This window comes from Oryzias melastigma, linkage group LG8 (genome assembly GCF_002922805.2).
Source record: "Oryzias melastigma strain HK-1 linkage group LG8, ASM292280v2, whole genome shotgun sequence".
NCBI classification, from domain to species: Eukaryota; Metazoa; Chordata; class Actinopteri; order Beloniformes; family Adrianichthyidae; genus Oryzias; species Oryzias melastigma.
Window position 1 is genome coordinate 13,773,355 of NC_050519.1, and position 23,476 is coordinate 13,796,830.

The 23,476-nt window shown below is 39.1% G+C and overlaps 2 protein-coding genes and 1 non-coding gene across 5 annotated transcripts; all 3 read left to right on the top strand.

The window, feature by feature from the left end:
• The first annotated feature begins 784 nt into the window (after positions 1-784).
• il12rb2l (interleukin 12 receptor, beta 2a, like) lies at positions 785-9,079 on the top strand. The gene is made up of 14 exons (XM_024272044.2): positions 785-932; positions 1,064-1,162; positions 3,782-3,926; positions 4,025-4,170; positions 4,281-4,571; positions 5,213-5,289; positions 5,362-5,599; positions 6,563-6,751; positions 6,834-6,935; positions 7,039-7,173; positions 7,416-7,577; positions 7,689-7,755; positions 7,870-7,966; positions 8,117-9,079. Exons 2-14 carry the CDS (start codon positions 1,090-1,092, stop codon positions 8,465-8,467), a joined length of 2,073 nt encoding a protein of 690 aa, XP_024127812.1. The 5' UTR covers positions 785-932; positions 1,064-1,089; the 3' UTR covers positions 8,468-9,079.
• A 1,275-nt stretch (positions 9,080-10,354) lies between these two features.
• On the top strand, positions 10,355-23,217 carry LOC112146292 (transportin-2). Of its 3 annotated transcripts, none has more exons than XM_024272042.2 (24): positions 10,355-10,630; positions 11,866-11,965; positions 12,115-12,190; positions 14,633-14,782; positions 14,976-15,082; positions 15,408-15,541; positions 15,962-16,043; positions 16,123-16,245; positions 16,443-16,561; positions 16,687-16,747; positions 16,837-17,008; positions 17,118-17,270; positions 17,346-17,571; positions 17,759-17,930; positions 18,472-18,558; positions 18,665-18,772; positions 18,851-19,009; positions 19,088-19,175; positions 19,267-19,365; positions 19,555-19,650; positions 19,728-19,903; positions 19,981-20,055; positions 20,249-20,389; positions 20,591-23,217. In XM_024272042.2, the coding sequence occupies exons 2-23, from the start codon at positions 11,867-11,869 to the stop codon at positions 20,354-20,356; spliced, it is 2,670 nt and encodes an 889-aa protein (XP_024127810.1). In that variant the 5' UTR covers positions 10,355-10,630; position 11,866; the 3' UTR covers positions 20,357-20,389; positions 20,591-23,217. The 3 variants fall into 3 exon arrangements, with proteins under 3 accessions (XP_024127810.1, XP_024127809.1, XP_024127811.1); XM_024272041.2 differs by having other exon boundaries at positions 10,355-10,620; XM_024272043.1 differs by lacking the exons at positions 10,355-10,630; positions 11,866-11,965; positions 12,115-12,190; positions 14,633-14,782 and having other exon boundaries at positions 15,382-15,541.
• Positions 11,727-11,794, top strand: LOC112147027. Its single transcript, XR_002919371.1, has one exon. It is a non-coding gene; the product is annotated as a small nucleolar RNA SNORD41 (small nucleolar RNA).
• Positions 23,218-23,476: the final 259 nt, after the last annotated feature.

Genomic DNA, 23,476 nt, shown 5'->3' on the forward strand with positions numbered 1-23,476 from the left:
ATCAATTTTTTCTTAAAATATAAAAAAGAAAAATAATCTTAGCTGAAAAAGCTGTAATGATTCTCTTTTTGACCTAAAAGAACACTTTTGACTTAGCAATTTATCCTTCAGTGAAATAACTACAACATCAAACCTTGACATATACACTAAGGGAACAATACAAAACAAAACAAACAAAAAAAAAAGAAGTCACAGATTCAAAAGTTGTTAAACTTGCATTATCTTTTCTTGTTTATTACATTCTAAAATAAGACTTTGTTCATAATTTGGTAGCTTTACGAGTAAAAATTAAGTAAATTGGAAGTTACACTCCAGGTAGAGAGCCCAGTGTGAAATATTGGAGCTATTTGTGTTTTTAATAAAGCAATTTTGATTTTTTTAGCTTAAGCTACATGCATGTTTTAGCTGATCCAACACAGAGGATTGTGGCTCAATAACCTGAAACAGTTGTGTTGCAATGTCTAGGAAATAGGGTTATATTGCACATTGAGAATGTATAAAATGCAAAAAAAGAGGAAATTGAGATTCTGGAAATGTGGACATTTGCCAAGCACTACTATGTTTCAAACATAGACTTAGGTGAATATTCTGAAAATGAAAGTCACATTAGTTATAGATCTACGTCTTTATTTCATATTTATTAAATTACACAACGCCACAGGATTTCCCAGACAACGCAAAAGTATGAGAAACACAATCGTGATTATCTAACTGTCTGAACACTATAGCACTGACAATTTCGGAGTACGAAGTTTGTTTTCAGCCAGTCACGTTTCGACGCCGCGCAGGCGCGCTGCAGGAAGTTGAAGCGCGGGCTACGTCACTGGCAATTCCAGAGAGGGGCGGAGCTTCCGTTTCCAGTCAAAAGCTCCTTTTCACAACAACTTGAAGTGCTTTAAAGTCGGTTTTGCGCCGAGGAGTCTCATTATGAGGTAAATTATCTCGTTTTCTATGTACTTATATTTCGGATAATTAAGAAAAACAAACATTAGAATGTCGTTGGAATTTATTGAATTAATTTTTAACTTTTTCAAATAACTTTCATTTTTTTTACCCCCTGCAGACCTTTAAAGGCTTGTTTTCATTGTAATGGCCGTTTCCAGGACGAAGTGTCTTTTCCCCATCTTACTGACACTCCTATTAAAGTGCGCTGCTGCAGCCGGTAGGACTATTTACATTTCTGAACATTTAAACATGCTGATAATGTCACGTGATACATCAAAAAGAAATCATAATTAGTGATTAGCCTCATTATTGTAGGGCGGAATTCCTTCAAATAACATGAACTGTTATGTTGTGACTGCTCTGCATTGTTTCACAGACTGAACTGTTTTATTCATATAAAGTTGTACACATTCATTGTTTTTTGTCACTCCCCACATTGGTAAATGCAACGGGTTTATTGAGTATTATTGTAAAGACCAACCCTGTATTGAGAAGGAAGTGGTCTTAAAGGAAGAGTACAGTCATTCAACCAAACTGTTCATTTCCTGTTAACATGACAGCTTCTCTGTATTCCTGCAATGCATGTAGGCATTTAACGTGTTACTGTAGGTGTGTAGGCTTATGAGAAATGTGACAGGTCATTAGCAGGTTTACACTACAAGTCTACAAGCATGCATTTACATTCAAGCAAATGAGAGGATTCTGGTGTTGTGTCAGACTATGAAAGAAGAAAATTACTGTTAGAGTGGAGTATGCAAAACTTTAACACTTTAAAAGAGCCACGTGGGTTTCTCACTTAACCCCAAAGAAGCCACAATGTCTTATTTTACTCTTTAGAAAAATAAAAGATCGATTTGTATGTATGTTTAAGTTATTATTTTATAATTAAATAAATGTAATGAGAAAAAATACATAATTTCCTACTTACAGAGATTCACATGATTCCCTTTAAGCATAAATATGTGGCACATAGATTAATCTCAATGCAGCAAATGTAGTAGGTAGTGTAGTGTCAGCACTAATAATAATAATAAAAAATGTATTTAATAATTTGTGGTGCATCTCATCCAGAAATGTATTAATCTAATGAACTAAATTTAAACCACAGCTTATTTAGTGAGCCTTACTTATTTTTTAACCATAAGGTGCACTTAAAATCCAAAAATAAACATTTACAAACACCTTATGATCTGGTGTGCCCTAACGTAGTCTGAATTCTAGTGGTGCTCACTGGTTTTCTGTGATACTGATGGATTATTTAAGAACTACAGCTACTGTTGTCTTGGAACTTGTGGATGGGCTGTCCTTCAGCTGTTTGTGAACAATTTGAGTTGGTTTACTTTCCTTTATTACTTACTTTATTTGCTCATTGCAATTTAAAACTTTGATTTAATTTTATACAGAGAGCCACATTTGAAGGGTAAAAGAGCCTCGTGTGACTCTGGAGCCTCAGGTTGCAGACCCCAGATTGAGACGGTGCAGTTATAAGAAAAAACTTTAATTCTTTACTGTAATATAATTCAAGGGTCTCAAGGCTCTGCAGTCACCTTTTATCCTCATTGTGCCCCTTTGGCTTAAAAATACGAACAATTAGAATGAATTCATAGGATTTTATTCAGTTTGTTAAGTTTTGTGGAGGATTATTTTGAGAATAAACTTAAATCAAATATTATTTTCTGCTACACAACGGTGTCTAGTTGTTTGAAGTTCAATCTTAAAGTATATAATTGCATCTACATTCATAGATTTTGACGGCTATTGCATTGAATTTGTGTCAAACCACTTCGGCTACAAAATGACCTTAATGGAGCATCTATTTAAGAACAAAAATGTAAGTTAAAAAAAATGAATAGCTGGAAATTATTTTAGGCATCAAGAGTTAAATAAACTGGAGTCATAGTCATGTTTATATTTGAAAGGATTAGAATGAACTAAAGTCACAATGATAGGAAACCCCCTGTTTAATTTGCGCTCCTGCATTCTAGATTCTGCTGCAGCTAGAGAATCTTATCTGCTACAGGGCACATTTTAGTTTGAAAGGAACTCGTATGAACTGCTGCCAAAAGCAAAAGACAAAAAGCATAACATTGTTATAATTCAAATGTTGTAAATATTTATAAATGAATGTTTTTATCTCTACAAAGTGTAGTTTTCTAAGCATTGAGGTGGGACTTTGCAGCCATAGCTGGGTTTTGGGCTGTGAGAAACTGGGTGTTTTAGTGTTAAAGGTTGCAGATCCTTAATTTATGTTATTTTACTTATTTTGTTCATGCACATAATAAAAAAAACAGATAAATCAATGTTGTCATTGATTATTAGATAATCCTTTTCAGTTAAGGGGAAATAAAAGAGTCTAATTTGACAGAAATTAATAAAAAAAAAAAACATGTTTGGAAAGGAGGTTCAGAAGCCGCATCTTATTAAAGCGGACTACTTAATACTCTTTCAACAAGTATATTGCTAATCATATTATAAACACCAAGTATTCATTTCAACTATCATGGAGCTCAGACGACGGCAAACAATGACCACTTAACCACTATCTATTGAGCTTTGCTGTAAATATTGGAAACATTTTCTTTCTTTTTATTTTTTAAACTTTTTGGAAATTTTTTTGCTGTTAAATTAAAATCATTGCACAGTTTTTGAATTCTGAACTCTTCAATTCAAAGTCATGATTGTTTTATTTACTTCTGAGGGAGAATGAAATTGTTTCAGGTGTTTTTTAGTTTTAATTCAGAGGTTTAAGAATTACCTTTTTACCATATTTACATAGAATTTTCTTCTTCTATATAATTTTTCATTTTTCTCCAAAAATGTCTTTGCCTATTTCCAGTTATCCCTGTCGCTCCTTCTGTTCCTGAGTGCTACAGACCCTGTAACAAGGGAATCTGCTCATATATAAAGTGCATTTGGAATCCTCCGGGAGAGCGTGCGGGTCCCTCTCCCTACCGCCTGCGCTGGGAACCAGAAAACAGCGAGTAATCCCTTGAAATGTTTGTTGTCTTTAACAGTCTGACCGTCTAAAGTGGTAAAGTCCCGTCTCATTCTGCCTGTCATGTGTTCACCTCTCCTCCAGGGATGGAGGCATAACTGGTGGAAGCAGTTCAGAGGGGATTATTAACCGTGACCAGTTTACCAGGGCTAGCAAACTCCGGGTTTGGGTGGAGGTTATAAACAGTTCTGTCCGATCTGAGGAGGCCGTTTACCATGTGGAGCATATCCGTGAGTTCACACGCATCTATAGAAATAACACAAAACCTTCAATAAAATGCGTTGTCCTTATTATCAATAGTTGCTGACATTTCAAATCTTTGTTGTCCCTCTCTCTTTAGGCAAACTACCTCCACCTATGATCACAAATTTTAGTCAGGAACCATTAGAGATCAATTGGATAGTGGATCACCTGGAGGATCAGAATCCTGAGCACTGTGATGTGAGATATCGAACAGAGGGAGAGAAAGGCTGGCCCGTCTCTCTGTACGAGAACCAAACAGCGGATTCCAGATATGCAGTGATAGATCCCCAGCTCTTCACGGTCTACCAATTTCAAGTTCGATGCATGTGCAGCCAGTGCCTGATGAGTGACTGGAGTAAAATCTATAATGTAACAAGTCTAGAATCAAGTAAGTCTTTGTTGTCGAACTCAATCACACATGAGGCCAAAATCCAAAACACACTTTAGGTCGTGGGCCGAACAGGATAAACATTTAATGAACACACTAAAACAAACATTTTTAAACTTTAAAAATGTAACTTTTTAACACAACTATGAATAAAAACAGGCAGGAATGTTACTCCAGATAAATTAAACTTAAATCTTAAATACGTTGGAATATTTTAATCTCCATAAAAATATATTTTGTCAAAGTTATACAAATAAACACAAGATAACATAAAATATAATAATCTGGAGGGCCGGATATAGAATATCTACCTGGAGGGCCGGATCCGGCCCCAGGGCCAAGAAAAGACTTCTTTGCAAAGAGTTTTCTAACAGTTTTTTTACTAAGAGATACATTCATCTTTAATTTGAATTGCAGTAAAAGAAACATTACACTGGGTCTGCAACAAGTTTTTGTAGACGGACGCAATAAAAAATCTTAATTTGTGAAATTTGAGATGTGAACAGATGCTTCCTTCATGAGCTTTTTTCTTTAGTTTATATTTTATTCATCAGCTGGGAGTGTAAAGGGAACGATTTTGCAGAAACTAAAATAGAATGATTATGTTTATTTTGTTTTTTTAACCTACTTCTGTGTTTCAGCCCCAATAGGAGAGGTGGACATGTGGAGGGACTGTGTCAAATCCCACGCAAGCACTGAATGTTTTCTGACTTGGAAGGTAAGTGACGCATAAATGCAAAGAGCACAGACCAGAGGCGTTCGCTCATCTTCTTCTCTTCTTTGCTTCCAGAATCTTTCTAATTCTCAGGCACGAGGTTTCGTTTTAGGATACGTTGTCACACGCGTGTACGCCGATGGCACCAAAAAGCAGATAAATGTGTCCACAGAGGCATCCAACCCCCTCTGGGCGCACGATGGGAGGATATGGCGCCTCACGTCTTCTCTGAAAGACGTGGTGTCGGTCAGCATATCGGCCTACAATGCTCTCGGAGCCACAAATCCTTCTCTTCTGGTCCTGCCAGCGCCGGGTACTGTTTGACTCAAATATCACAAAATATCCTTGAGCTCACTTTCTGTGTGAAATTTATTGAGGGGGTGTTTGATATAGGATCCACAATTCTTTGGCTTTAGGACAGACACTCTCCCACTAGTCTGCTAACCTGACAGAGCCTGATTAATTTAGATTATTTTAGTCCCACATAACAAATCGACTTGCAAGATCTCTGAAGTCAAGTTTTGTAGCTAGAAAAAGCTAACGACCTGAAAGGAGAAAACAACAGATTATAGAATAGTTTGATATTTTACTGCAATAAATAAGAGTTCTTGCTTGATTTGATTGATTTTATCTGCCAAAACCCAATTTACATAAATTCAAAGATAAAATGTTACCTGTTTAACCTTTAAACACTGGAGCTCCAATGTTTATGGTCTTTGATTTACTTTAATTGTTTTAATTGTTAACATGATCAACGTTATTCCAGTCGATTGTGAAGGAAAACGGATAAAATTGTATTATGTTAAAGATTTTGTGTTTAAGCATCACCAACGACATCTCAGGTGTTGAAGGGGCCATACCATGATTTTCTTAAGCCTTTCAGAGTAAACTCTATCCATAAATAGGATCATATATTACCTTTGCAACACAAAAATTAATTATTTATTAAATATGAGTCATTTTTGTTGACCGTTTTAAAACATTGAAGTAAAACGACTCAATCTCTGAGGCACCGCATTTCGCTCCTTGTCGGCCCCGCCCATTTCGCAACATCCTTTTTGAGTCTGCCCATAGACCGTCAGTGAGCCTCCTCAACATTAACTGATCAAAATGCTGCTTTGGGGTTCTTTATAGAGAGGAATGAACAATATGATGCACTTAAAACTCAAAAAGTAGAACTTTCATGGTATGGCCCCTGTAAAGGGTTAAGTGAACCACTCTCAAATCTAAAAAAGTCTTGAAACAGTTGTGCTAAATCTGTTTCTCTCTTGCTAAGGTGTGAAAGAAAACCCTCAAAAGATACAAGTTGAGGTGACGCAGGAGAACCTCACAGTGTCGTGGGATCCGTCCTCTCACTTCTCCAAAGATTTGATGCAATATGTGGTTGAGTACAGAGTGTGTCCGCCCGGCCGTGGGTTTGATTGGATAAAAGTGGATAAAAGCCTGAATTCAGCTGTTTTCAAAGGTTTGTGTGGAACAGTATGAGGAGTGAGCTTGAAGGACATCTCTGGAAAAGCATCTAAAATGCTCTTTGTCTCCACCTATAGGTGAATTTAAAAAATACACAGCCTACCATGTGTCTTTGTTCACTGTGAGAAACGACAAAGTTCTTCTACTGTCAACTGCCATTGGATATTCTGTTCATGGAGGTCTGTACCGTATTTGATTTTCATTAAAACTTTATTCTAATCTGTAGTAAAAGTGTATTTGTTCTATCTTTTAATGAAATTCGGATGTGTTGATCTCCTTCAGCTCCTTCCAAAGTACCGTCATTTAAAGTCTCTTCTATCGCCGGCACTGAAGCGACTCTGTTTTGGGAGCCTGTTCCTTGCTCCCAGCAGAATGGCGTGATCTTGTACTACCAAATAAAAACGGACACACAAAAAGGTAAGAAACAGACTTTTCCTTACAACACCATGTGTCAGTAACACATCTGGGCTGTTAGCTTACAATATACTCCTAAGGAGGAAAAAACTTTTCAAAATGATTATTTAAAAGTTGCACATTTTTTAATTAAAAAAAACAGTTTGTCTATAAATGCTTCCCTTGCTTTTTTAACATACTAATAAAAATGAGTCTTTATCAACTATGCTAAAATTCCATAACTGCGTACTCCAAACATCTTCCAGTTTACAATGTGAGTGTGACCCCAGACCACGGAAACAAGACTTTCACGCTGTTGGATCTTAATCCGGATCAGGAGTACACGGTGTGGATAGCAGCTGTGAATGCCGCTGGCCTCGGTGAAAGTGTCACCACAAGATTCAAGACAAAAAACAGTGACATCTCTGGTGAGTCTTCACTCTGCTTCCAACCTTCAAATTGCTCTGTAACGTAGCTTGTTTTTAAATGAAAATGTGTGACTAAAAGCTGATTCTCATCTTGACTGTCTCATTTCTCAGCATTTTGGGCACTCATTGGTGTTGGTACTGTTGTGTTCCTGGTGCTCACTTGTGTTACTTTATTCTGGTAAGATAATCATCTTAAATGTGGATTACCTTTCTCACACATTTTTTTTTGTCACTCATCTGAAAATGAATAAGAATCTCCATTCTATCTCTGGACCGTTTTGTTCCCGTTCAGCTGCTTTAAAAGGAACACGGTGTGCCCATTCTTGCCTCGTTGTCTGTTTGAGAAGGAGCCGGATCCGAGCAACAGTAAAATCTTCAAACAGATCCAGGTGAGACAGAACTGAAAAGGTTATGCTAGCAAGCAACACATCAAACTTAAAACAAGTAGACTGAATTGACTGTTGATCCGGTGAGAGAGTTACCACACAGTTATTGACTTAACACATTCAGAGGAAATTTCTTGTTTGCTTTCTCTGTAGATGAATGAACCCCTTGCTTGGATTTGCAAAACCATATATGACCCCAATCCAAAAATTTCCAATTTGGAAATAGTGGAAAAGTATTCAGAGGCTTTGGACCGTGATGGATTAACCAGACCAATGGTGGAAAACAAGAGTTCTCAGTTGGACTTGAATCAGAGCGATGATGTCACTCCGGAGGTCGATAGAGCTCGAGAGGCGTACAGTAAAATGGTCGACTCAGATGAAGACAATGGGGACTCCTCCAGCTCATATGAAGAGGAAAAATTCTCATCAGGTTACGAAACGCACTTCATGCCCACCGCCAGCGAAGTCCTCGAAATTGAAGATTGTATACATGAAACAATGTGAAAGTTGATTTCAGCCACCATTTCAATAGTTTTAGAGAATTGTTTGGAAAACAGTTCCTACAGACTGACTTTGTTCATTTGAAAGATCAATAAGCTAACTGTTAAATCCTCTGCAGTGTCATCCTGGTGATGGTTCAGTTCTAAACCAAAAATGCATCTATAAATAACACGTGTTCTATACTAAATCAATCTCCCTAATAGTGTGTAAATCAATCTTTTCGGCCAAAACATGGACTCTGTCAGATCTCTATGTTGTTGTGTCTGTCACATAAACGTTAGTAGAGTTACCTTTGTGGATTAGAACCGGTTATCTATCGTTCCACACAGATGGTATCTGGGGAGTTTTTAGAGAAACTACGGTAAATACGTTTAAATTGTTTAAGTCAGCCCCGACTGACCTGTAGAGGCACAGAACCAGATTCTCCTCATCAAGCAGCATCTCTGCTTAAATAGCCCCTCCCTTTTAGTTGACTCTTTGTATTTCTCCAAGTATTTTTCAAGTTTTGTACTATTTTAATGTTTTTTTAATTGAATTTTTGTTTTTGAATTGTGAAACAGTTTGTGATTCTGCTGACTGTGCAAAATGAATAAAGTTTATGTACTTTTCCATAAATGTAGTTGTTAATGTAAAAAAATGTTTGACTTTGTCCCCAGTTCACCTCTCCTCTTTGCTTGGATCACTTTCAACAGATTAAAACAACTGCAGAATAACTACACCCCACTGTAGAAACTGATCTATAAATGATCGCCATACAGCCATCTCAACTTGAATTTTCTCAGTTTTACCATTTTTCCTTTTTTTTTAGCTTTGACAGATTTTACAAAAAACAGGTAAACAACAATGGAGCTGAGAAGCTTGTATCAGTTTAAGTCTGTGTACTGCTGAAGGTGGCTGTCTATCAAGCAATGACTAAGCAGGGAAAAGTTAAAAAAGGGCCATGTGACTGATGATAAAAGTGGTTTTAAAGTTACCGTTTACAGTTGCGAAATGACTGTTAAGGATGTAATCAGGATAACATTTATTGAATGTTTAAAGAAAACAAAGCATTATTGAGGCCTTGGTAGATAGATGTCCAGTTATTTTTTAAGGCTTGTGGAAAGATAGTGAGGTCAACCTTAAGACTAATTCAACCCAAAGCTTGCATCATTAGGTGACATTTTGAATGATCTGCATTTCTGGGGCGTATTCTAAGTATCACTTTAGCACTGAGTGTCACACTCAGACACAGCAATAATGATGCTGCTAACCAAACCTACCACAGACATTTGGACAGTTTATTTAAATGCCCAAATTAAAACCTGTTAAAAGTTGTTTAATTTAATGGGGAAAAAAAGTTTTTGCCTTATTGGTCTACTTGACTTGAGAGTTAAAGTAGTGACATTTTTGCAACATGGGTCATTGTAAAGCTGCATTGCAAGAACTCTTGCGCAAGTCAAGCCTTAGCAAAAGGAAGTCTATTTTAGTATCTATACTAAAAGTGAGGAAGTAGCCTATACTTGAAGTTTACTTTTCATTTTTATTTATTTTTTACTTTTCACATAGTATTTTAAATTTAAAATGTTCCAGTTTAGTCTGCAGGAGTATTTAGTTAGTTCCTAGACAATACATGTAAGTTTAATGGTACTTGTGCAAATTGAAAATAAAAAAATATTATGGATGAATAAACATAGGAGTTACATGCAAAATCTCTGCTTAGAGGCTTAAAAACAAACAATAGATGTTATTTTTAGTAGTGAAAAGATAACGTCAATTGTCCATTAAGAGTTGGACTTCAAGAAAAATATTTACTTGTTTTATTTTGAAAGGAAATAGTTGCAGCAACTTCCGTGTGTCACGAGATGTCACTGTTGCTTCTCGCGGTCTCGGTGATCTATAAAATGACTTTATTTAGAAAGAGCTTCAAGAAGAAAAAGAATCTGTCGTGAACATTGAGTAAACAGACAATTTTGTATTTGTCCTAAATTTTAACTTGAAAGAAATGAAAATCATACTTAAATACGAAAGTGTACGTAGACTCATCTGTTGTCTCGCGTGACTACACAGAAAGTACCGAACGGAAGCCGTCCCAGGTCAAATCGGCGTGCTCATTTGAACCAGAAGACCCGCTACGAAGAGCGGCCCAGCGCTCCCTGTCCAGCTTTTAAATCATTATTGTACGTACAGGTGCGATGTACCCTTATTTTCGGTCGTATATTTAGTCACTTAGTCGTGTTGGCTTTACACTTTTCACCAGTTAAGATCAGTGTAACGAACATTAACGACAGAGCGGGAATAGGAATAGATTTGGTTCAGCTAGTAGCATTAGCATTAGCTCACGAAGGGAAGCTCCATGCGCAGGAGGTTTAGCGTCCAACCTCAAAAACGTGTTCAGGAAGTTTTTGACAAATAATTAATTTTACCATGTTTTCTTATCACTGTGTTTGGCTGAATGATTTATTGAGTTTAAATATTTCCGTTTAGGCCTCTCGTGGCTTCGCGGAAGAGGCTATTTTCTGATTTATATGCCGGGCACAACATGGCCATGCTATAACAGGCCTGAGTCGAAACCACTAAGTATTTAGATTATCTTGTGAAGCGCGATCGCTCTATATATCGATAAATATTAATTGAAAACACAAGTGGATTGTAATTAAAATCAAATGTAATAGATCGTAGCCACATGAGCGCTAGCTAAAGCCTTCACAAAGCGGTCATATGTCGTTGGTAGTTATTAAACTCTTTGATGTAACACATTGGAGTGCGTTTTATCCGGTCAATTTTAGCTATAAAGTTTATCTGCCGTAAATTAACATGAGGAGTGGTGGACAAAAAGTTTTCGACGGAGCGCAGCAGTCGGCCGGGTGGTGAGGTGGGGGTAGGATTATCCAAAGGCAGTTAAGCCGGGTCACAGAGATTTTAGCTGTTCGTGCGGTCTAACGTCCTCGTTTCTTTCTTTTTTAATCGCTGATTCTGGTAGCAGTTTTTGGTGTGTGTAGATCCCGGTTCCTTAAAAATACCACTATCAATCGGATCTAGCTACTATGCATTTACATAGTTGTTATGGAACGCTATGTCTTAAAACTTCCTGTTCTTGCCCTTCTAGAAATACAAATGCCATGTGGGGCTGCCTCAACTCAAATGATATTGGGAGTAACTTGTATGATTTAGCTTTAAAAAAATGTTTTGTTAAGCAACAAGTATATATATTGATCTGCAATTTGAGTATTTTATATTATGTAATAGTTAAATATATTCTCAGCATCTATTGATGCTTGTGGAGCTGGATATGATGCATCTAAAAGACCTGACTGACACTGATGGTGTTTGTATTCATACTGTCTGATCCAGTGACCAGTCGAAACTGACGGCTTTTAGCTCAAAGCTGTTTTAGTGTTGAATGTTTATGTGCATTTTTGCAGAATGGAGTGGCAGCCGGATGAGCAGGGACTCCAGCAGGTCCTCCAGTTGCTCAAAGACTCCCAGTCGCCTAACACTGTCACACAGAGAGCAGTTCAACAAGTATCCTGTTCCACCAGCATGTTTTTTTGTTTGTTTTTGCTTTAAAGTCCACGTGTATTTTTTAATTGTCTTATTTGTTTGCAATTGTTGGTTTGTACTGTAGATAAAAGCATTAGCCAGTCAAATATAGTCCTTAACCACCATACTAGAAATTGGAACAGCTTAACCAGTTTCCTGACTTCAACAACTATCTGATCTTTGTCCTCACAAGACTCAAAACTGAGGGTAAGCTATTGTTTATCTTCTCTGAGCTTTTAGGATAACACAGGCTATTGATCTACATTGTTGTCTTGAACAACCTTTGATATGATCAGATTTTCCAATGGGAAATGTTTCAGATGTTTTTAATAGAAACTTTTGTCCTCTATAAATACAATCTGTGACTGTAGACAAAGTAAAGCCTGATGTTGTCATATGTACAACTTTTAAGGTCAGCCTCTACTTAAAAATCCACTCTGATCATTTTTAAAAATGGGTATTTTTAAAAAAAATATAAAATTGCTCCCAGTTGTGAACATGCTGCTTTGGGCCCATATATATATATATATATATATATAAAAAACTGTGATTTCTAGGATTATGGTTTCTGCAGAGTGGCAGTGGTTCATTAGAAATTTGCATCAGAGTTGTGGACGGGACTATTGGTACTTTGTAACTCTGCCTCCTTTCCCTATCATCCCTTTGTTTACACTCTCCCACCAGCTTACAGCCCCTCACACTCTCAACCTAAAATTACTGGTGCAACAAAAATGCCAACTCAGACAGAAAAAACAAAGACACACATGAATCCATTTGCCTACAAGTGAATAAACCAGAATGGAGAGGACCAAAAGAGTCTGTGGCTTCCCGTAATGGCTCATTTCCAACAGCATTTTTTCCTGATTTGCGACCATTTGAATAAAGAAATACTTAAAAATGCAATTCTAAGCTTAATGTTCTTTATATATGTCCTCCATGAGAAAAATGCCACAAGAATATGTTAAAAACACCCAAACACAAGTTTCATCTGAGTGGGTCTTTAAAAATTTCATCATGATCCACTTTATATCTTGTTGTAAAAGTCCCTGCATTTATTAGAGACACACGTCTTTTGGAGACCAGCGTTTACTCCATCACAAACAGACTGGTGATGCTAATTCAGTGATGTCAAGAGTCAGGCCTCGAGGGCCAGTGTCCTACATGTTTTCCTACCAACCTACCATTGAAGCTCCTTATTGGCCAAACACTCCTGATTCAGGTAATCAATCAGCAGCAGATAAGGCAGGGTTTCTGGAAAACCAGCAGGAGGCCGGCCATCAAGGACTGGCTTTGTACACCCCTATGCTAATGGGTTCATTCTACAATAAAATTCTTTCAAGAAATGCAGAAAACACCAGATGAATATTAAATGACTTATTGAAATGATGAAAACATTGTAATATGTCCCAGTTAGCACTGAATGTGAATGTTTCTTTTCTCTATGACGCATCAAAAATCTTCTTCACTTTTATGTGAATCATTTTCCTGGAGACACGCTGACCTTTCTTTGTTCAGTAATCCATGTTCAAACCAGTTCTTCTAATTTGTCGCTCGCTTTCATTGCATCTCCAACAGGAAATCATTTTCTTGTCTCTGCAGCAATCTTCTTCTCAATCACCCTTCTTGCACCATTCTCAAATACGTTTAGGACACACCTTAAATGTGGTGCAGATTCCTCACCAGAATGTTCTTTGGTGTATGTCACTGCACCAAGTTTAAACGCTAAATCGAATGAGTGTTTCTTCGCTACACACCACAAATACCACAGACAACCGGCATCTGCACGACTGTGCACGTGTGTGTCTTAAAGGAGCCTGGCCATTATTAGAAACCAGCATCTAATGCAGAGAACACCTATTAGAGCCAGCGTTTATTGTAGACCGGCCACCATTTGCAGATATAAGGTACACATGTTCTCCAAAATAAATAATCTTAAGGACTGAAAAGTGCCGGCCAAGACTTTCTAATAGTGCTCCCTCACTAGATCATGGTTCACCTTTCTATTTTGCAAATATTTTTAGCACAACTTTTTTGCTTTAAAAACAAATGTCTGTAAACCCATTTTTCTGGATTTCATCAATCGGAGTGAAATTTGTATGGAATGTATCCCCCTTGATGAACAAGAGAAACACTATTAAATCCTCAAATACCCGATTTGTTGTAGCTAGCTTTTTTTCTTCTCTTTGGTGTGTAAACAGTCACATTGTGATAGTTGGCAGGAAGCATTACAACTAGAACATCACTGCCGTTTAACATTTTCTCTTTTAAAGTTTAACCTCAACCTGAATAGTTTTCACTAAGATGGTTGATATTGTGTAAAGTTAGAAACTCTGACCTTAACCGACCAATTCTAAAAGTCTTGTTTGTTGCCAAAGCAGCAAGTTAGAGCTGATCACATGACACATACTGAGAGCTGTACATTTGTAATTACTCAAAACTTTGGTTCATTTTAACTGTTTTTTGTGAAATTTAGTCAATATTGGTTTTAACAAACATTTTTTTTCTTATTTGATTCTAATTTAGTTGCATCAGGAAAAATCTCTGATGGCTTAACTTTTGTTAATAATTTTATAATTCATGATGTAGTTTTTGTAATATTTACTTTAACATTTTAAGCTATAAGCATCGACGCTCCCTTTCTTCTCTCAGATGAGCCAACTCGCTCTCTAAGTGGTCTGATCCTGAAGAACAATGTCAAGGCCCACTACCAGAACTTCCCCCCAACGGTTGCAGACTTCATCAAGCAGGAGTGCCTCAACAGCATTGGGGATCCCTCACCGCTCATCCGTGCGACCATCGGTGAGTCCGGAGTTCCGTCCAAAGTCTCCACTGTTAACCTGTGATGTTCTGGAACTGATGCATCAAAACCAAAACCCTGATTGTCAGTGAAGGTGTCTTGTATTCATACTGTCTGATCCAAACCTGCAAAGATAACTGAAAATCCTCGATTGATGTGACCTGTACTTACATTTCTGTTTCCGTTTTCATCTAGGCATCCTCATTACTACTATTGCCTCCAAAGGTGAGCTGCAAACATGGCCGGAACTGCTGCCACAGCTCTGCAACCTGCTCAACTCTGAGGACTATAACACCTGCGAGGTCAGCACCCATCTGGATTATAATTCATTGTAATGTTTACTCTTTAAAAATGATGTAATACCTTAGCCAGAGTTCATCCTTAACTCTACATCTAAATTCTCCTCAAACAAACAGATTCTAATGCAATTATCTTTAGTGTAGTGTACTGGCCAAATCCTATGCACTTATGACCTTTATTTTGAAATGAACTTAATGGTCACCTCTGTGCATTATATTCACTACTTCTGCTCCAGTCTTATCTTCTGATGCAGTCTTGTTCTCTCCTCTGTGTCCGTGTACGTTTCTGTTTGATTTGACAGCCTTTCTATGTATGTCCGTGTCTCAGGGCTCATTTGGCGCACTGCAGAAGATCTGCGAGGACTCGTCGGAGCTGCTGGACAGTGACGCTCTGAATAGACCCCTCAACATTATGATACCTAAATTCCTTCAGTTCTTCAAGCATTGCAGCCCCAAGATTAGGTACAGGAGAGAGCAGGAGTCTTTGTTGTTTTTTGGGGGCTTTCGCTAACATGTAACATGTATTAGTGTTTACTTTCTTCACACTGATCCACTTCTGACATCAACCTGAAATAGAATGACGTCAAATAATTTGCACTTTTAGTTATTTTGAGATTTGCCTTTTTTAAGTTAATCATCTGCTTTTCATGAGTGCAGATTTATTTTTTTTATAACTAAAGTACAAGATGCTCTTCTTGTTACCAACAGTAAATGATTGCCAGTGCTTGCAGCAGGATCTCTCAAAGGCCTGTTGCATTTTCAATTATTTGTGTGTTGCTTTGCAGTTCAAGTGTATGCTTTGTAGGTCTTTGCTTTTTAATTCAAAGCATTTTTAAAGCGAAATGAGCTGCTGTGTGTTGAATTTAAACTCCTTCCCTGCAGGTCCCACGCTATAGCCTGCGTGAACCAGTTCATCATCGGCAGAGCCCAGGCCCTGATGGATAACATAGACACCTTCATAGAGGTGAGTCTGGTACTTTCTGTTTGTGGAAACATTTGTTTTTATTGTTTCAACTCATTTTTCTCTTCTTCCTCCTCATCAGAGCCTTTTTGCTCTGGCTGCAGACGAGGACCCGGAGGTTAGAAAGAATGTATGCCGGGCCCTGGTCATGTTACTGGAGGTCCGAATCGATCGTCTCATCCCTCACATGCACAGCATCATCCAGGTAAAGAAAATCCACGAACGTTTGTACTCTAGTGTCTGGACATGATGACAAACCCAGCTCATTGATGCATCGTGATACCTAAAGTTCCTATTGTTTCTGATCCAGATCTGACAAAACGCCACAATAATGAACATTTTCAACTTACAAGCGGACATTTCTTTCGTTCTCTAACGGATCTCATTCTCTGTTTCTTGCAGTACATGCTGCAGAGGACTCAGGACCCCGATGAGAACGTGGCTCTGGAGGCGTGCGAGTTCTGGTTGACTTTAGCTGAGCAGCCCATTTGTAAAGAGATGCTGTCTGGACACCTGATGCAGTGAGTTACTACACATTAAAACTAACCTAAAACTAATTATTTTAAAAATGTTTTACGTGAATCTAAAAAATAATTTGGACTTTCATGCGTTCAATAATTTTTTTTCTATCATCCTATTAAAACAGACTGATCCCTATTTTAGTGAATGGAATGAAATATTCAGAGATAGACATCATACTACTGAAGGTACAACCCGTTATTCTATCCTCTTGTGTTTGAACAAATTCCTTTTGCCGGTCAGAAGGTGAGATTTCTCTGACGTTTTCTCCTCACAGGGAGATGTGGAGGAGGACGAGGCGGTGCCCGACAGCGAGCAGGACATCAAGCCCCGCTTCCACAAATCTCGCACCGTCACCCTGCAGCACGAAGGAGGGGAGGGAGAAGGGGGCGAGGACGATGATGATGACGAAGATGACGACGACGACACGCTCTCTGACTGGAATCTGCGTAAGTGATGAGAATTGGGATTAAGCTTTAGGTCCTGATTGTTTGTAAATGTCATGGATGAACATATTAAGAGCTAAAAACTGATAGTAAATGTTTCTTTTGGTTACAGGAAAGTGTTCCGCTGCAGCGCTGGATGTTCTGGCCAACGTGTTCCGCGATGACCTCCTCCCCCACCTCCTGCCGCTCCTGAAGGGGCTGCTCTTTCACCCAGACTGGGTCATCAAGGAGTCTGGAATCTTGGTGTTGGGGGCTATAGCAGAAGGTATGATGAGCTTCTACATTCTTCACCACAAAATAAAAACCCCTTCTGTGTGATAATAATCACCTTCTTTTTCAGGCTGCATGCAGGGGATGGTGCCCTACCTTCCAGAGCTGATCCCCCACCTCATCCAGTGTCTGTGTGACAAGAAGGCTCTGGTGCGCTCCATCGCCTGCTGGACTCTGAGCCGTTATGCACACTGGGTGGTCTCCCAGCCTCCTGACTCCTACCTCAAACCTCTAATGACAGAACTTCTAAATCGAATCCTGGACAGTAACAAGAGAGTGCAGGAAGCCGCTTGCAGGTGAGCAGCTAAAACGTTAGTTTTTCATAAAATGTGGAGGTGATGACAATCCCAGCTCATTGATTCCAATGATACACTTTGTTCCCATATTTTCTCTGATCCACAACCAGCGTTTCATTCCTCGGCTGCATTAACGCCATGCAGATGTAAAAGGTGATCGAGTTTACTTTGTGTTTCATCCTCTCAGTGCATTTGCAACACTAGAGGAGGAGGCGTGCACAGAGCTGGTGCCCTATCTGAGTTTTATCCTGGACACGCTGGTCTATGCCTTTGGGAAGTATCAGCACAAGAATCTCCTCATCCTGTACGACGCCATAGGCACCCTGGCAGATTCTGTGGGTCACCACCTCAACCAGCCCGTAAGTGTTTGAGACACCTTAAGCTGCAGGATTTCAGAGCTTTAGGAATATAAAGATACATAATTTTGGTTCTTCTTTTATCAAATTTAAAGTAAAAGTTAAAGTCCCATTAGTTGTCACGCACCTTGTTGTGTGAAATTTGTTCTCCACATTTGACCTATCTCCCTGGGGGAGTGGTGAGCTGCAGACACAGCTGCTTAATGCAAATTTGACTTAAATTGGACGGCTGCTTGGACCGTCCAAGTTTTTAGCTAGCAGACCTCTAGCTATGTTAAACACATGTGACTGGCCAAATCTTGCTCGGTCCAACTCCCCGTGTGCATCTGGTGTCTGACGCAAGACTCACACAGGATTGGGAGGGGGAGCAAGCCTGTGCTAAACATAATGCTTCTCTTGAAAAAGTGAAGTGAAAGAGAAAACATCAGTGGCATATATCGGTAGAATTTTTGATATCGGACCAATACCGATAATCTCAAATTATTCAAATATCCTCTGATATATTGCCCATTCAGACTCATTTGCAAACTCTTGACTGTTTTAGGAGTACATTCAGAAGTTGATGCCTCCACTGATTGCCAAGTGGAACGAGCTTAAAGATGAAGACAAGGATCTTTTCCCGCTGCTGGAGGTCAGTGTTTTATTGATATATGAAAGAGCAGTTTACTGTTTTTTATTTTAGAAAATATGATTTAAGGCTCTTTTAGCAAAACCTAAAGTGTTTTTGCTTCTTTTAGTGCCTGTCATCAGTAGCCACAGCACTGCAGAGTGGGTTTCTGCCTTACTGTGAGCCTGTTTATCAGCGCTGCGTCACCCTCGTCCAGAAAACCCTGGCCCAGGCCATGGTGAGCAGCTCGCCCATATGATAATCAGCATATTTGACAGTGAAGATGTTCATTGTGTATCCCTTTTTTAACACACAGATGTACAACCAGCATCCAGACCAGTATGAAGCACCAGATAAGGATTTCATGATCGTAGCTCTGGACCTGCTGAGTGGACTGGCTGAAGGTCTGGGGGGTCACGTGGAACAGCTAGTGGCTCGCTCAAACATCATGACTCTTCTTTTCCAGTGCATGCAGGTATGACAGGGAGCTATATTTAGTCCTTCAATTAAAAAAAATACCACTTCAGAGTGTTGATCTTTTTTGTGTTTTCAGGACACGATGCCTGAGGTGAGGCAAAGCTCTTTTGCCCTCCTTGGTGATCTAACTAAAGCTTGCTTTCTCCATGTGAAACCCTGCATTGGTGAGTTAGCTAAAATCATGTAAAATGTTTGTTTATTTAATCTATTTTTAAGTTCATTCCTACAAAGAAAGTAAATGTTTCTTTTCTGCAGCTGAATTCATGCCCATCCTCGGACTCAACCTGAACCCAGAGTTCATTTCTGTGTGTAACAACGCCACCTGGGCTATTGGCGAGATTTCCATGCAGATGGGTAAGAATGTCACAGATTTCCTGCTGCATTTGCTTAAAAACATTTTCACCGTCTGGACATGATGAAACACCCAGCTCATTGACACAGAATGATACATTTTGTTCCCATATTCTTGTCTGATCCAGTCATGGATAAGTGTAGCTCTTCTATTGTTTTAAAGGACGTGTTCAGCCTCTTCTGTGTTTTTAGGTGCAGAAATGCAGCCTTACGTCGGCATGGTGCTTCCCCACCTGGTGGAGATCATTAACAGACCAAACACACCAAAGACTCTGCTGGAAAACACAGGTTCAGGAGGATTCACACTCATCATCATGCCATCTAAATGCTGTTGACTTACTGATTTTCTGGTTTCTTTTGTGCAGCCATTACGATCGGCAGACTGGGTTATGTCTGTCCTCAGGAAGTCGCACCGCAGCTGCAGCATTTCATAAGACCCTGGTGCTCATCGCTGAGGAACATCAGGGACAACGAGGAGAAAGACTCGGCCTTCCGGGGCATCTGTGTGATGATCGGCGTTAACCCAGCAGGCGTGGTGCAGGTCCGATAATACTTTTATAGCACTTTAAAATGATGGGTCTTCCTTGGATTGAAAATCAACCTAGCGTCTGTGTTCAGGACTTCATCTTCTTCTGTGATGCTGTGGCTTCGTGGGTCAGTCCGAAGGACGACTTGAGAGACATGTTTTACAAGGTGAGTCCTGCATCCAAAGAGGCTTCCCACACACTGTGATGATCAACCTTCAGACATTCGAAAACTGATTTACCAGTGTGGACAATGTTTAGATCTGAGAAGTGTGGATACCTTTATATTTCCATTATAAATGAAGTTTTTTACTGTAAAAAATTGCAGATTTTATTCTAAATTTTCTGTTTTTTTTTTTAAGATTCTGCATGGCTTCAAGGACCAGGTTGGAGAAGAAAACTGGCATCAGTTTTCGGAGCAGTTCCCCCCTCTTTTGAAGGAGCGCCTGTCGGCCTGCTACGGCGTCTAACCTGAAGCCTTCTTTGGTCCACTGACCTGTTAGGTACGCCTGCGTTTTCGTCCGCGCTTTCTATTCGTAGACGTTTTCTCGACGTGATGAAACACCCAGCTCATTGAGAATGATGATACACTTTGTTCCCAAACACATTTCTCTGATCGAGGATCGCATCGACGTAAATCGCCATTTGAACCGTGAACCGGCCAAACTGATCATGTGACTTCCTTTTTTGTTTCTGTCTTACAGGCTAATGAAGGGGAGGGTAACGGGGGAACTCATTGCACTGCCCAGATCGTGGGAAGAATCTAGAGCTGGAGGGGTGTGACTGGCCTTGACCTTCCGCTCTATGGACGGCCTCCTTTTCCCCGCGCCCTGTTTGTCTTTGTGAGGGAGGGTGGGAGGAGGGTGGTGTGGGAGGGTAACCAGGGAATATACATATACCTCCGATAGAACGCCTCACTAAATCCGACACACTCAAAAGCGACTCGCCAAAAAAAACCACAGCAGGGAAATGAGGGCAAAATAGGGACGACGTTTGGCGCCCCCACCTCCGACTCATCGACTGTATAATTGTTATGAGGTAGAAAACTGGGGGGGAGGCGAGGAGGAGGAGCAGAGAAAAGGTACACAATAATAATCTGAACCAGCAGTGGGCGCCACAGATCCAGCTTCTACAATGCATGTAGAATGACTCGTAGACGGAGAAACGACGCTTTTACAACGTGCACAAGACATTTTGCACCTTTTACTGCAGAATTGCATCAAATTATTTTTGGATGTGCACACACACACACACACACACGGGCCTTTGATCACGTGCACTGTTAGCTGAATTTCCTTTCCTCTTATCTGGCTCCTTTCAATCTTTAGGATTCTAGTTCTTTTAGTCCGAGGCAATAAAGATGCAGTACGTCAAGAGGTTTATATCTTCACTGCACCAGAATATATTGCATGGCGTATGGTTACCACACTAAGTTGCATGTTTGAGTGAACGTCTCTCTTGATTTGTTGCATTAGTTTTTGTTCTTCAGATGGGGGGAGGATTATGAGGTGCTCGGTTATATCTCCTACGTAGTGTCTAAACGATGTCCCTATAGTTTAACGGAGTCGGCGTGGGTTAAGTACGTCCCGCCATAGGTAAATTAATTCAGGAATTGTTTCTAGTTGTGTATGCAACAAGAGCTCACATACTGTAAGGCAGATGAAGAAACCTATTTGCTGCTTTGTTTTTAGAATACTTGCAAACAAACTTATACAAGTTTCACCCAAATGAATTTCCTCTTACTGGTATAAATGCACTTTTTCTGTTGTAAGAAATCTAAAATGTATCTAAGGCGTACAGTAATGATATACTGAACTTGATAGTTCTTTTTTTTGTTTCTGATAAGTGATTTTAGGACTTTTGTGAGCATAATGACAATGTTAGGCTATGGAAAGACTTGAGGCCTCCTTATGTAGTTTTATAATGTAGCTCCTAATTAAGGTGGAAAGACTCTGATCCATTTCTCACAGGATGTTCCTGCCTTTCTCTTCGAAGCGTCGTGGTGAACGATGGCCGCTTTCGCCATCCGTGTTCCGTAAATGTTTCAAAACGTTCCCCAGAGTTTCTTTCTTTCAGTCCCGTTTGGAGGGACCTACCTTTGTAAAGTCTTGATGACAATTCAACTTGCTGCTGGAAAAGCAGCGTCTGATCTTACTAGTGATTGTTGTTGCCATATATTTTCACCCGCTGACACTGTGTAGGGTAAGCCAGGGAAAACTTTTTAGTCCCTCGACACTGGTTAGCTGATGTGGCAGATTTGAGGGCCGCTACTCATCATTTGTCTTTTAGTTCTAGTCCGGAGTGGTCGATTTGTAACTGAAGTGTGCATGGCTGTCTGCTTAGTGGTGTTAAGTCATAAAATCCTGGGACATAATTTTGCACCAGCCTCTCTCATTGAAGTAGATTATTAGGAAAGAAAGTCGGTCATAATCTGTCGATGTAACCAACAAGTGTGTTTGCCTGCCAGGTTTCTCATCTCCTAAAATGAAGATTATTTGGGGTGGGAGGGGTTAAAGAAGCACAAATGTCAGCTTCTATTAATTTTGTCTCTGGTAGGATAAGTTTTTTGCTATAAACAATTCCCATCAACACAGGAAATGGAAGGTTTTTTTTTTGTTTGTTTGTTTTTTTCATTTATTTTTTTTCTTTTTAGTGTTTTTGTTTACTTTTTTCACCTGATATAACAGTGTTTCGAATCTCAAAAAAAGAGCTGCAACACCCCGCGGTGACGCGCTCGTGTCGGCAGTCCAGAGGGTGGTAAAAGTTCAAGCAGTTCCTGTGCCACTAACGATTGGTATTAAAACCCTCGAGGCTTTACCACTCCTCACCATGTTGAAATGCAAAAACGTGCACAAAATTGATGTTAAGACTAGTTGTCCTCAAGTTTTTGTATTTATTTTTATTTTTTTTATCATTTCGTTTACTTTTTGTTTAAAGGTTTATGTGATTGTTTAATTTATTTTGTTTTTTGAGTTGTTTTTTTATATTTTATTTTTTTGTGCTCCGCGGCACAAATGATTTAAGACTTTAAAAGTTTTTTTTGTTCCTTTTCCTTTATTCTTTTTATTTAAAGAACAGTTTTATTTTCGTTGTTTTACAGCGTACGATCTAAGTATCAAACTTCTTGTGGATGGAACAACAGCCGGGCGCACACCTTTTTGGGAAACAAATTTGAAAGCAAAATTCACAATTTGTTTTGATCTTAAGATAAGGCAGGCAGTTCAAATTAATGTATCTTTGGCTAAACTGTGGTGAAGGTTGGGATATAATCTTATGTATCCCTTTTTATTTAATTTTGTGTATAAGGGGAAATAAAGTTTTTTTCCATTAACTTGTGAGTTGGGTAAATTTGTATTTTATTTTTTTCACAAATGATAGCAATTCGTTGATTTGAATTGATCTAAGCTTAATACACTGCTCACAAAAATTAAAGGAACACTTATTTTACTGGGCCTGGCATAAATTGAATTAAAGCTGTATGATGATGTTCTTGTTGGTTAAGCAGCTGAGGGCCTCGTTAATCAATTTCAGCTGTATTGGTGTTCATGGAGTTAACAACAGGTGCACTTCAGTGGCAACAATTAGAAAAC